The sequence below is a fragment of the Entelurus aequoreus genome, linkage group LG03 (genome assembly GCF_033978785.1).
Source record: "Entelurus aequoreus isolate RoL-2023_Sb linkage group LG03, RoL_Eaeq_v1.1, whole genome shotgun sequence".
NCBI classification, from domain to species: Eukaryota; Metazoa; Chordata; class Actinopteri; order Syngnathiformes; family Syngnathidae; genus Entelurus; species Entelurus aequoreus.
In genome coordinates, this window is record NC_084733.1 from 89,293,369 (window position 1) to 89,308,368 (window position 15,000).

The following is a 15,000-nucleotide window of genomic DNA, read 5'->3' on the forward strand; positions in this document are numbered from 1 at the left end:
GGCTGGACAGGACAGAGAAAATAGATGTATAACATTTGACTGTTGTAATGTGCATAACAGACCAGTAGGGGGTGTGAGTGAACGCATGCACCAATGACACGTCTGCATGTGTGCATGTGACTTAGGAATGTGAGTAATAAAGTAGTAAATGTCCGGGTGTTGTTGTCTTTAGTAGTGACATACTTGTACATGCCTGGACTCAACATGGACCTGGTCCAAGGACTTCTGACTGACACATTCCAAGGTGCTGGTGTCATGTACAGTCGTGTCTCATAAAAGTAGTCCACTTTAGAGTAGTCGCTGTACAGCTGGTGCAGCGGTGCTACTGTACGTGAGGTAGTGTCATGCCCACCTGTCCCGTGCCAGCTTGTGTCTGGCCCCCCTGAGTCCTCGGCCCCTTCCGGCTCTCCTCAGCTCCACGGACGAGAGCAGCAGCAGCACCGAGGCGTAGACCACTACGGAGCTCACGTGCATGATGGAGTCGCTGGTCTTCTGGTCTCTGAAGGCCTGGGCAGACAACAAAGTGGAGTTTTGGACGGATCCACGACAAGAGTGGGACTTGAAATACGGCGGAGGCAAAACGGGTCAAAGGGCGAGTGTTAGCAATCATTGATGGACTCCAGCTGTGCTTTCATAAAAGATCTATTTTTAGACACGTACTCAGCTGGAAATGCTGCCACGTGGCAACACAAGTATTGGGACACAGGGAGAAGGATAATACTTCCAGGAATTCCCGGGTTTTTTTCAAACCCTTTTTTCACCCGACGACTCCTTCCACATTTTTCAACCCACTTCAATCGTTCCACCATCAAAACACTTTTAATCAGGACAAAAAAAACGAAGGTTTTCCCGAAATTCCAGGAAATTCCGTAACGCCAGTTCTCAATTAAAAATGTCACTACTTCAACATTTCTCCACCGATTTGAAAAATTCCAACACCAACCATTTCAACTCGTTCAGAACATTCAAATGTTTGAGCATTTTCAAAAAATGTCGAGCTTTTCCCGAAATTTCCAAGAATTCCCAGTTTTTAGGGACATTTCAAAATGAATTTTCCATTTTCCAACTTCCACCATTTCCACATTTAAACCGATTCAAACCATTCCACCTTCAACACATTCCTCTCATCCTGGTTGCAAAGCTGAAACTTAAAGGAGTTCAAAAAAATGTCCAGTAATTCCCGTTTTTCAAACCCTTTTTTTACCCTTTTTTCTGTTGACTACTCTTTCCCCACATTTTTCAACCCACTTCAACCGTTCCACCGTAAAAACACTCTTAATCAGGACAAAAAAACGAAGGTTTTCCCGAAATTCCAGGAATTCCGTAATGCCAGTTCTCAATTAAAAATGTCACTACTTCAACATTTCTCCACCGATTTGAACAATTCCAACACCAACCATTTCAACTCATTCAAAATATTTTAGCATTTTCAAAAAAAATTCCAGCTTTTCCCGAAATTCCCAAATTTCCAATAATTCCCAGTTTTTAAGGAAATTTCAAAATGAATTTTCCATTTTTCAAACTTCCACATTTAAACCAATTCCAACAATTCCACCTTCAACATATTCCACCATCCTGGACATTCAAACTATCATTTTTCCAAGTTCAAACATTTTCCAGTAATTCCCGTTTTTTCAAACCCTTTTATGGCCCTTTTTTCGGTAGACTAAAAAGTTTTTTTTTTAACTGGAAAATTTCCCGGTTTTCCCAAAATTCCAGGAATACCATAATGCCATTTCTCAATTAAAAATGTTACTACTTCAACATTTCTCGACCGATTTGAAAAATTCCAACACCAACCATTTCAACTCGTTCAGAACATTCAAATGTTTGAGCATTTTCAAAAAAAATTCCAGCTTTCCCCGAAATTCGCAAATTTCCAAGAATTCCTAGTTTTTAGGGATATTTCAAAATTAATTTTCCATTTTTCCAACTTCCATCATTTCCACATTTCAACCGATTCCAACCATTCCACCTTCAACATATTCCACCATCCTGGACATTCAAACTATCATTTTTCCAAGTTTAAACATTTTTCCAGAAATTCCCGGTTTTTCAAACCCTTTTTAGACCATTTTTTCTGTAGACTAAAAAGTTGTTTTTTGAACTGAAAATTCCAGGAATGCCATTTCTCAATTACTTAGTTACTACTTCAACATTTCTCAACCGATTCGAAAAATTCCAACACCAACCATTTCAACTCATTCAGAACATTCATAATGTATAAGCATTTTCAAAAAAAAATTCAGATTTTCTCGAAATTCCCAAATTTCCAATAATTCCCAGTTTTTAAGGAAATTTCAAAATTAATTTTCCATTTTTCAAACTTCCACCATTTCCACATTTCAACCGATTCCAACCAAAATTTCCAGTAATTCCCGTTTTTCAAACCCTTTTTTCACCCTTTTTTCTGTCGACTACTCTTTCCCCACATTTTTCAACCCACTTCAACCGTTCCACCGTCAAAACACTCTTAATCAGGACAAAAAAACGAAGGTTTTCCCGAAAATTCCAGGAAATTCCGTAATGCCATTTCTCAATTAAAAATGTTACTACTTCAACATTTCTTGACCGATTTGAAAAATTCCAACACCAACCATTTCAACTCATTCAGAACATTCAAAATGTTTTAGCATTTTCAAAAAAAATTCCATCTTTTCTCGAAATTCCCAAATTTCCAATAATTCCCAGTTTTTAAGGAAATTTCAAAATGAATTTTCCATTTTTCAAACTTCCACCATTTCCACATTTAAACCAATTCCAACCATTCCACCTTCAACATATTCCACCATTCTGGACATTCAAACTATCATTTTTCCAAGTTCAAAACATTTTCCAGTAATTCCCGTTTTTTAAAACCCTTTTATGGCCCTTTTTTCGGTAGACTAAAAAGTTGTTTTTTTTTAACTGGAAAAATTCCCGGTTTTCCCGAAATTCCAGGAATACCATAATGCCATTTCTCAATTCAAAATGTTACTACTTCAACATTTCTCAACCGATTTGAAAAATTCCAACACCAACCATTTCAACTCATTCAGAACATTCACATGTTTTAGCATTTTCAAACAAAAATTCCCAGTTTTTAGGGACATTTTCCCCATTCACAATGAATTGGCCATTTTTCAAACTTCCACCATTTCCACATTTCAACCGATTCCAACCATTCCACCTTCAACATATTCCACCATCCTGGACATTCAAACTATCATTTTTCCAAGTTCAAATTTTCTTCCAGTAATTCCCGTTTTTTTCACACCATTTTTTGACCCTTTATTCTGTAGACTACTCCACCCACATTTTTCAATTAAAATGTTAGTATGTAAACATTTCTGGACCGTTTTGAAAAATTCCAACACCAAACATTTCATCTCATTCCGAACATTTAAGTTTTTTTTACCATTTGCAAAAAAATTCCCTGTTTTCCCACAATTTCCAATTTTTTTTATGAAATTCCCATTAAAATGAATGGGACATTTTTCAAAATTCCACAACTCCTACATTTTTCATCCAATTCAAACCGTTCCAACTTCAAAATATTCCGCCTGTTCAGGAATGACGTGCTCTCCTTCAACAATTCTAAAACATTTCCCGGATTTCCTAGAATTCCCAGTTTTTAGGGACATTTTCCCCATTAAAAATGAATTGGCCATTTTCAAACTTCCACCATTTTCACATTTTTCAACCAATTCCAACCATTCCACCTTCAACATATTCCACCATCCTGTACATTCAAACTATCATTTTTCCATGTTCAAATTTTCTTCCAGTAATTTCCGTTTTTTTCAACCCCTTTTTTCTGTAGACTACTCCTCCCACATTTTTCAACCCACCTCAAGCGTTCCACCGTCAAAACATTCTTCTTAATCAGGACAAAAAACTAAGTTGTTTTTTGAACTGGAAAAATTCCCCGGTTTTCTCGAAATTCCAGGAATTCCGTACTGCCATTTCTCAATTGAAAATGTTACTACTTCAACATTTCTCGACCGATTCGAAAAGTTCCAACAACAACCAACTGATTCAGAAATTTCTAATGTTTTAGCATTTTCAAAAAAATTCCAGCTTTTCCCGAAATTCCTAAATTTCCATGAAATTCCCGTTGAAATGAGTGGGACATTTCTCAAAGTTCCACAACTCCTAAATTTTTCATCTGATTCAAACCGTTCCAACCTCAAAAATATTCAGCCTGTTCAGGAATGACAATTTGAAAAAACTTCCCAAATTTCCAACAATTCCCAGTTTTTAGGGACATTTTCCCCATTCAAAATGAATCGGCCCTTTTCAAACTTCCACCATTTCCACATTTTTTAACCGATTCAAACCATTGCACCTTCGACATATTCCACAATTCCATCATTTTTCCAAGTTAAATTTTTTTCCAGTAATTCCCGTTTTTTCAAAACCCTTTTTTGACACTTTTTTCTGTAGACTACTCCTCCCACATTTTTTAACCCACTTCAAGCGTTCCACCGTCAAAACATTCTTCTTAATCAGGACAAAAAACAAAGTTGTTTTTTGAACTGGAAAAGTTCCCGGTTTTCCAGAAATTCCAGGAATTCCGTAATACCATTTCTCAATTAAAATGTTACTATTTCAACATTTCTCGACCGTTTTGAAAAATTCCAAAACCAACCATTTCAACTCATTCAGAACATGTACGTTTTACCATTTGCAAAAAAATTCCCTGTTTTTCCAGAATTCCCAATTTTGTATGAAATTCCCATTAAAATGAATGGGACATTTTTCAAAATTCCACAACTCCTACATTTTTCAACCAATTTAAACCGTTCCAACTTCAAAATATTCAGCCTGTTCAGGAATGATGTGCTCTCCTTCAACAATTCTAAAACATTTCCCGGATTTCCTAGAATTCCCAGTTTTTAGGGACATTTTCCCCATTCAAAATGAATTGGCCATTTTCAAACTTCCACCATTTTCACATTTTTCAACCAATTCAAACCATTCCACCTTCAACATATTCCACCATTCTGGACATTCAAACTATCATTTTTCCAAGTTCAAATGTTCTTCCAGTAATTCCCGTTTTTTTCAAACCATTTTTTGACCCTTTATTCTGTAGACTACTCCTCCCACATTTTTCAACCCGTAACACCATTTCTCTATTAAAATGTTAGTACGTCAACATTTCTGGACCGTTTTGAAAAATTCCAAAACCAACCATTTCAACTCATTCAGAACATGTACGTTTTACCATTTGCAAAAAAAATTCCCTGTTTTTCCAGAATTCCCAATTTTGTATGAAATTCCCATTAAAATGAATGGGACATTTTTCAAAATTCCACAACTCCTACATTTTTCAACCAATTCAAACCGTTCCAACTTCAAAATATTCAGCCTGCTCATGAATGATGTGCTCTCCTTCAACAATTCTAAAACATTTCCCGGATTCTCTAAAATTCCCAGTTTTTAGGGACATTTTCCCCATTCAAAATGAACATTCCATTTTTCAAACTTCCACCATTTCCACATTTAAACCGATTCAAACCATTCCACCTTCAACATATTCCACTCATCCTCGCCTGAGGGGATTTTCTGTAAGAGTTATGAGTGTCATGTCAATCCTCTGTAGTAAATCTGTCATATTAGATGAGAAGAGGGCCTTTCCCCAAACTCTTCACAGAGTTGACACGTACAATTGTCTAAAATGTGCTGGAAAGAAGAAAACATGACTCACAGGAGCGTTTACTCAACCCTTTTTTTAACAAACTGATCAGTCAAGGGGCGTGGCTCCATACCTTTGCTGTACGCATACTTACCGTATTTTCCGGACCATAGGGCGCACCGGATTAGAAGGCGTACTGCCAATGAATGCTCTATTTTTTATCTTTATTCATATATAAGGCGCATTAATGGAGTCATTTTATCATTATTTGTTTCAAAATGTAAAAATAATTCCTTGTGGTCCCCAACCTATTTTGCACCACGGACCGGTTTGCAAAAAGTAAACATGGTAGGCTTATAAGCTACTCGGAGCCGGCAGCTACGCAGCAGCTCAGCGCACTATAGCGCACAAGCTAGACATGGGCAATGGGTGTCCTTCATTGAACAAAATTGCAGTCTAAAACATTTGCCAATATAAACAAGTCATTATATTACAGGTACAAAGTCTCCAAGGCCGAAGCATATTAGACGGTATCCAGTAAAAAACGTGTCCGCATCATTCTATGTACTGCATCAGGTGTCGCCAAAAACATTTACCGCTCCAACATTTGTTAAAAGCACTTTATATTGAGTAAACAATCTCAAAGTGCTACAGTGTATTAAAAATAATAATAATAATAATAAAAAGATAATAAATAAATAAATAAAAATAAAAAGTACAACAGCCAAATAGCTATAACTAGTATGCATATATCTAAAAAAAAAAAGGCTTTTTTAAAAGGAAGGGTTTTTAAGCCTTTTTTAAAAGCATCCACAGTCTGTGGTGCCCTCAGGTGGTCAGGGAGAGCGTTCCACAGACTGGGATATAACTAGTATGCATACATCTAAAAAAAGGCTTTTTTAAAAAGAAGGGTTTTTAAGCCTTTTTTAAAAGCATCCACAGTCTGTGGTGCCCTCAGGTGGTCAGGGAGAGCGTTCCACAGACTGGGATATAACTAGCATGCATATATCTATAAAAAGGCTTTTTTTAAAAGAAGGGTTTTTAAGCCTTTTTTAAAAGCATCCACAGTCTGTGGTGCCCTCAGGTGGTCAGGGAGAGCGTTCCACAGACTGGGAGCGGCGGAGCAGGTATATCTGATACCTGCCGACAGTCCAGGGCCAGGTTCTTACACACCTAATTTCTTGCTGGTAAAGAACCAAACCGTATTTTTGGGAAACGAAGGAGGTCTAACCCAGTTTGATTGTGTCCCCGTTGTTTTGCTGTAGCCAAAGACGCTAGCACAGTTGTTTACTAACTAGCCTGGCCTTTTTGTTGCAGGCGAATGCAGAAATCTCCAAGAGCTCAACGTGTCAGAGTGCTTTAATATCACTGTAAGTAAAACTCCGTTGAACTCGATGAATGTTGCAATGCTGAAGTTGAACTGAAATGCTGACAGAATGTAGTATGAATATAAGAATAGTTTGAATGTTGAAGAGTTTGAATTTCCAGGAAAACCAGAATTTGGTTTGGAACTTGGGAAAGTGTTAGTTAGAATGTCCAGGATGAGTGGAATGTGTTGATGTTGGAATGGTTTGAATAGGTTGAGAAATGTGGGAATTGTGCAACTTGGAAAAATGTCCCATTCATTTCTATGGGAAAATCCTGGAAATCCGGGAATTTTTTTTTTAAATTATTGAAGGAGAGCACATAATACATGAACAGGCTGAATATTTTGAAGTTGGAACGGTTTGAATCGGATACAAAATGTGGAAGTTGTGGAACTGTGAGAAATGTCCCACTCATTTCAATAGGAATTTCATGGAAATTTGGGAATTTTCGGGAAAAGAGGGATTTTTTTTTTGGAAATGCTAAAAAAACAAAACAAAACTTGAATGTTCTGAATGAGTTGAAATGGTTGGTGTTGGAATTGTTCAAATCTGTCGAGAAAATTTGAAGCAGTAACATTTTTAATTGAGAAATGGTATTACGTCATTCCTGGAATTTCGGGAAAACCTTTGTTTTTTGTCCTGATTAAGAGGAATGTTTTGACGGTGGAAGGGTCGATGTGGGTTGAAAAATGTGGGAGGAGTAGTTGACAGAAAAAAGGGTTAAAAAAAGGGTTTGAAAAAACAGGAATTCCTGGAATTTTTTTTTTACTTGGAAAAATATAAGTTTGAATGTGCAGGATGAGTGGAATATGTTGAAGGTGGAATGGTTTGAATCGGTTAAAAAATGTGGAAATGGTGGAAGTTTGAAAAATGGCCAATTCATTTTGAATGGAGAAAATGTCCCTAAAAACTGGAAATTCTAGGAAATCCAGGAAATGTTTTGAATTGTTGAAGGAGATCACACAATTCCTGAACATGCTGTATATTTTGAAGTTGGAACGGTTTGAATTAGATGAAAAATGTAGGAGTTGTGGAATTTTGAAGAATATACTACTCATTTCAATGGGAATTTCATAAATATCCCGGGAAAAGCGGGATTTTTTTAGAAAATGGTAAAAAACTTGAATGGTCTGAATGAGTTGAAATGGTTGGTGTTGAAATTTTTCAAATCGGTGGAGAAATGTTGAAGTAGTAACATGTTGAATTGTATTACGGAATTCCTGGCATTTCGGGAAAACCGGGAATTTTTTGTCCTGATTAAGAGGAATATTTTCACGGTGGAACGGTTGAAATGCTTTGAAAAATGTGAAAAGAGTAGTGGAACTTAAGGGGGGGAAATAGGTTACCAAAAAACTTGAATTCCTGGAAATTTGTTGAATGTGGAAAAATGGTAGTTTGAATGTCCAGGATGAGTTGAATGTGTTGAAGTTGGAATGGTTTGAATTGGTTGAAGAATGTGGGAATCGTGGAAGTTTGAAAAATGGCCAATTTATTTTAAATTGGGAAAATTTAAAAAAAATAAAAAATAAAAATGAATTATGGGAAATCCGGGAATTTTTATTAGAATTGTTGAAGTAGAGCACACAATTCCTGAACAGGCTGAATATTTTGAAGTTGGAACAGTTTGAATCAGATGAAAAATGTGGGAGTTGTGGAACTTTGAAGAATGTCCCATTGATTTCTATGGGAATTTGAGAAAAAATTGGGAATTTCGGGAAAAGCGGGAATTTCTTTAAAAGTTGTAAAAAAAACTTCAATGTTTTAAATTACTTGAAATGGTTGGTGTTGAAATTTTTCAAATCAGTGGAGAAATGTTGAAGTAGTAACATGTTGAATTGAGAAATGGTATTACGGAATTCCTGGAATGTTGGGAAAACTGGGAATTTTTCCAGTTCAAAAAACAACTTTATTTTTTGTCCTGATTAAGAGGAATGTTTTGACGGTGGAACAGTTGAAATGCGTTGAAAAATGTGTAAGGAGTAGTCGCCAGAAAAAAGGGTGGAAATAGAGCTTTGGAAAACAGGAATTCTGGAAAATCCTGGAATTTTTTTGAACTAGGAAAAATGATAGTTTGAATTTCCAGGATGGCGGAATGTGTTGAAGGTGGAATGGTTTGAATAGGTTGAAAAATGTGGAAATGGTGAGAGTCTGAAAAATGGCCAATTCATTTTGAATGGGAAAAATGTCCCGGAAAACCTGGAATTCTGGGAAATCTGGGAATTTTGGGAATTAGTCAAATGAAAGCCTGCGATTCCCGAACAGGCTGAACAGTTTGAAGTTAGAACGCTTTGAATCAAGTGAAAAATGTGGAAAGTAGAGCGCGCCAAAATCTGCAGAAGAAGAATGCTAAGTTGAATAAATAGATGAATGTTGGTGCAGAAAAGCATGTGTGAATGTTTCGGAGCGTTCACACAATAACGGCCGTTGTTTTGATGTTGAGATCCCGCCTCCACAGACGTGGTCACAGCTGTGCATGAAATGTGTCGTCCCTGGCAGGACGCCATGATCCAGTCCATCGTGGAGGGCTGCAACTGCCTGCTCTACATGAACATCTCCAGCACTCTCCTGACGGACCTCAGCCTCAAGGAACTCTCCAGGTAAACAATCATCATCATCATCATCATCCCCTCCTGGAGCCTTGCCCTCCACTTCCCAGAATCACCCTTCTTTGGTGCGCTTTTTCCAAACGTGCAGCCCAGCTCTGGTGCTTTCACGTGTGAGAGCGACACGGCCAAGATTTAGGGGAACAGATGTGGCGCGCTGAATAGAGCGTGAACGCCAAAGCCGGCATGATGATGCAAATATTCTCTCCTTTCCCAAACCAACACAAAGTTGGAGCACGCAATTGTAAGATAATAATGATAATAATAATAGATTTTATTTGTAAATTGAGCAAACAACCTCAAAGTGTATTGAAAAAAATATATATAATAAAAAGATAATAAAAAAACAGATGCCTAATAGCTAGAACTAGTATGCATACATCTATAAAAAGGCTTTTTTTTTTTTAAAAAGAAGGATTCTTAAGCCTTTTTTAAAAGCATTCACAGTCTGTGGTGCCCTCAGGTGGTCAGGGAGAGCGTTCCACAGACGGGGAGCGGCGGAGCAGAAAGCCCGGTCTCCCATAGTTCGTAGCTGGATGGAGAAGACTAAAAGGGGTTTCACTTTATGTTGCTGGTAAAAAATACGGTTGTAGTAGTAGGCTAAAGTTAAATTACTTAGTATGCACTATTTAAAGGGGCAGAGCTTTAAGAGACATTTTAGCTTTTATATTTTTATAAGATATATTTTTTGTAAGAACCACAATTAATAAATATATTTCGGTGAATAACGTATTGTTCAAATCTGTATATAAATATGTACATAAAGTGTTGTAATTATATTGTAAAATGGATGGGTGGACGTTTAAAACAAAACTGTTATTATTCATTAGTAAGTATACATTTTTTGAGCCTTTTTAGAGAAAATCATACCATTGTAGTAAATTATGCAAATTACTCCATGATGTCATGGTGGCCACGCCCCCACCGCCACAGGTATCTCGGCAGTTTATGGGAAACACTGTCTTCCTGTTTATATGAATAATTAATCATGATGCACACAAAGGGTTAACAAGGAAAAGTCTCCCTGCAGACACTGTCTTCGGTTGGTCTCCATTGAATGTCACAGATGAACAACTTCTAGATTCATGGCTAAATCCTCCTAATATCCAGATGAGAGGCATGATTTTATGGTCTAGGATAACTTCCGACGAGCCGAGACGCGATGACGTTCACGGTAAAGCAGCAGAGGGCTACTTAGCTGCGTGCTACCAATCCGCCGCTAAAAAATTGTTGGTCTGCGTTAGCGCTCGTAATAACAACATCGCTAATATTTGGTGAATATTCAGGGCACGATATGTATAAAGAGTATTGTTGGCAGGTTTTGGATTGTTAATTAGAGGGTTTTGTGGGTAAAATAGAGAGCCTCCTTTGACTTTTTATGTATTTATTTATTTAACAATAATAATAATAATAGATTTTATTTGTAAAAAGCACTTTACATTGAGTAACCATTTCATTTCATTCATGTTTATTTCGAATATGTAGACAAAACAAAAACAACTAATTTTGAAAAAAAACAACAAAAAAGCCATTCAAGAATGAATAACAAAAACAATAATAATAATAATAATAATAATAATAGTAATTAATAAAAAGCAAAAGAAACAAGAAATGAAAATAAACATTAATGTAAACATATCCGAAAAGGATCAAAGTGCTACAGTGTATTAAAAAAATATTATTTTTTTAAAGATAATTTAAAAAAATTAAAACTAGAACAGCCAAATAGCTCAAACTAGTATGCATGTATCTAAAAAAAAAGGCTTTAAAATTTTTTTTTATTATTTAAAGAAGGGTTTTTAAGCCTTTTTTAAAAGCATCCACAGTCTGTGGTGCCCTCAGGTGGTCAGGGAGAGCGTTCCACAGACAACTAAGAATGCATAAAAAAAGAATATTCCCTAGTTCCATGTACATTATTATATTATATTAGCATGTTAACAAATTGCTGTTCTCTTGTTAAACGCCCATAAAAAAACATTTCTTACGCCAAAGCTGGACTTCGTAAAAAAAAAATCTCCAATCTCATTGGAGATTTTGTAATACCTGCTTCAGACATGTTGGTATTCATGTTTTGTCCCACTGAACCGCAGCTACCCCGGGGCACTCATGCAGCCCACCGCCCTTCCATAACCACTCTTTTTCCCCGACAGAAACTGCGTCAACCTCCAGTACCTGAGCGTGGCCTACTGCTACAAGCTGACGGACAAAGGCTTCCAGTACCTGAGCGTGGGGAGAGGCTGTCACAATCTGATCCACCTGGACCTGTCCGGCTGCACCCAGGTCAGTCGTCTGAAATCCAAACGCTCCAACTTGTTTCTGGCCGCACTCAAAAAGTGAGCTGGGATCTGAAAAGAAGGGAGGGAGGGATGGAGGGATGGAGGGAGGGAGGGAGGGTCTGAGTAAGCCCCCAGGCCGACCCACCATGTGCTCACAACAACAAGGAGGGGGCGGGGTCATGTTGCTTCCAGATGTATGTTTTCATTTATGGGAAAGTGTGAGGAGCAAACGGGATGACTCACATTCCTGTCCTCCATCTTGGCCCCTGTAGGTGAGCGTGACTGGCTTCAGCTTCATCTCCAAGGCGTGCTCCTTCCTCAAAGAGATCGTGATCAACGACTTGGACCAGCTGTCCGATAACTGCGTCTCCGTGAGTCTCCTTGAAGGGTCGCCATGTGGACCATAGCCATGGCTGTGGATCTTCTGAGGCCCATGGTCTCGTAAATGTTTACTAATCATTCTATATTACTCTATATTAGTCCATATTACTGTATATTATTCTATATTACTGTATATTACTCTATATTAGTCTATATTACTGTATATTAGTCCATATTACTGTATATTAGTCTATATTACTGTATATTAGTCCATATTACTCTATATTAGTCTATATTACTGTATATTAGTCTATATTACTGTATATTATTCTATATTACTGTATATTAGTCTATATTACTGTATATTAGTCCATATTACTGTATATTATTCTATATTACTGTATATTACTCTATATTAGTCTATATTACTGTATATTATTCTATATTACTGTATATTAGTCTATATTACTGTATATTAGTCCATATTACTGTATATTATTCTATATTACTGTATATTAGTCTATATTACTCTATATTAGTCCATATTACTGTATATTAGTCTATATTACTGTATATTAGTCCATATTACTGTATATTGGTGTAAATTACTGTATATTAGTCCATATTACTGTATATTAGTCCATATTACTGTATATTATTATATATTACTGTATATTAGTCCATATTACTGTATTTTAGTCTATATTACTGTATATTAGTCCATATTACTGTATATTATTCTATATTACTGTATATTAGTCTATATTACTCTATATTAGTCTATATTACTCTATATTAGTCCATATTACTGTATATTAGTCTATATTACTGTATATTAGTCCATATTACTGTATATTGGTGTAAATTACTGTATATTAGTCCATATTACTGTATATTAGTCCATATTACTGTATATTATTATATATTACTGTATATTAGTCCATATTACTGTATATTAGTCTATATTACTGTATATTAGTCCATATTACTGTATATTAGTCCATATTACTGTATATTAGTCTATATTACTCTATATTAGTCTATATTACTGTATATTATTCTATATTACTGTATATTAGTCTATATTACTGTATATTAGTCCATATTACTGTATATTCTATATTACTGTATATTAGTCTATATTACTGTATATTAGTCCATATTACTGTATATTATTCTATATTACTGTATATTAGTCTATATTACTGTATATTAGTCCATATTACTGTATATTAGTCTATATTACTGTATATTAGTCCATATTACTGTATATTAGTCTATATTACTGTATATTAGTCCATATTACTGTATATTAGTCTATATTACTGTATATTAGTCCATATTACTGTATATTAGTCTATATTACTGTATATTAGGGGTGTAGGGAAAAAAAAAGATTTTCGAATGAATTGCGATTCTTATTAGTAACGATTCTTAATTGATTAAAATAATAAAAAATCCATCTAAAATATATATACATACATTATATATATATATATATGTATATATTAAAAATCATTCTATATTACTGTATATTAGTGGTGTAGAATTTTTTTTTCCCCAAATGAATTGCAATACTTTTTAAAATAATTGTTAATCAATTAAAAAAAAATCCAAAATCGATCTAAAAAAATTATAATATATATATATATTTTTTTAGATCGACTTTTGATTTTTATATATATATATATATATTGCGATTCTTATTTGTAACGATTCTTAATTGATTAAAATAAAAAATCCATCTAAAATATATATACATACATTATATATATCGATCTAAAAAAAAAAAATATATATATATATACAATTTTTTCTTTTAGATCGATTTTTGATTTTTTATATATATATATATATATATATATTTTATTTGTATTATTTTTTTAAGATCGATTTTTGATTTTTTAAAATTGATTAACAATATATATATATATATAAATATATATATATATATATTTTTTTTTTAAGATCGATTTTTGATTTTTTTTTAATTGATTAACAATATATATATATATAAATATATATATATATATATTTTTTTAAGATCGATTTTTGATTTTTTAATTGATTAACAATTATTTAAAAAAGTATTGCAATTCCATCCATCCATTTTCTACCATTTGTCCCTTTTTGGGGTCGCTGGAGCCTATCAGCTGCATTTGGGTCATTCGGGAAAAAAAAAACTCTACACCACTAATATACAGTAATATAGAATGATTTGTAATATATACATATATATATATATATATATAATGTATGTATATATTTTGGATGGATTTTTTATTATTTTAATCAATTAAGAATATTATATATATATATATTATAAATTATTCTATATTACTGTATATTAGGGGTGTCAAAAAAAATCGATTTTTAATTTTTTTTTATATGAATTTATTAAATAAATTCATATAAAAAATTAAAAAAAGATTTTCGAAGTAATTGCGATTATTTGTCACGATTCTTAGTTGATTAAATTTTTTAAAAAATCGATCTAAAAAATATATATATACATATATATATATTGTGTATATATATATATTGTGTATATATATATGTATATATATATATATATATATATATATATATATATATATATATATATATATATATATATATATAACAACTCATTCAATATTAGTGAATATTAGGGATGTAAAATAAAAAATGAAAAATGAATTGAGATTCTTATTTGTAACAATTCCTAATTGATTAAAAAAATCAAATCGATCTAAAATTATATGTATATATATTATGTATATATATATATATATAAAGAATTGGACCATACGTGGCGTGCAGGTGAGGACATG

The 15,000-nt window shown here is 34.1% G+C and overlaps 2 protein-coding genes across 2 annotated transcripts in view; one reads left to right on the forward strand and one right to left on the reverse strand.

The window, feature by feature from the left end:
* LOC133647068 (leucine-rich repeat-containing protein 17-like) overlaps nucleotides 1-579 on the reverse strand; it is an 11,899-nt gene extending 11,320 nt beyond the window's left edge. Inside the window, exon 1 of the mRNA XM_062043129.1 lies at nucleotides 353-579. Coding sequence (XP_061899113.1) covers nucleotides 353-474 — 122 coding nt within the window. The 5' untranslated portion in view covers nucleotides 475-579. The remainder of the gene's footprint in view (nucleotides 1-352) is intronic.
* LOC133647066 (F-box and leucine-rich repeat protein 13-like) overlaps nucleotides 1-15,000 on the forward strand; it is a 56,777-nt gene that overhangs the window by 28,187 nt on the left and 13,590 nt on the right. Inside the window, exons 10-13 of the mRNA XM_062043127.1 lie at nucleotides 6,938-6,990; nucleotides 9,484-9,584; nucleotides 11,741-11,870; nucleotides 12,139-12,237. Coding sequence (XP_061899111.1) covers nucleotides 6,938-6,990; nucleotides 9,484-9,584; nucleotides 11,741-11,870; nucleotides 12,139-12,237 — 383 coding nt within the window. The remainder of the gene's footprint in view (nucleotides 1-6,937; nucleotides 6,991-9,483; nucleotides 9,585-11,740; nucleotides 11,871-12,138; nucleotides 12,238-15,000) is intronic.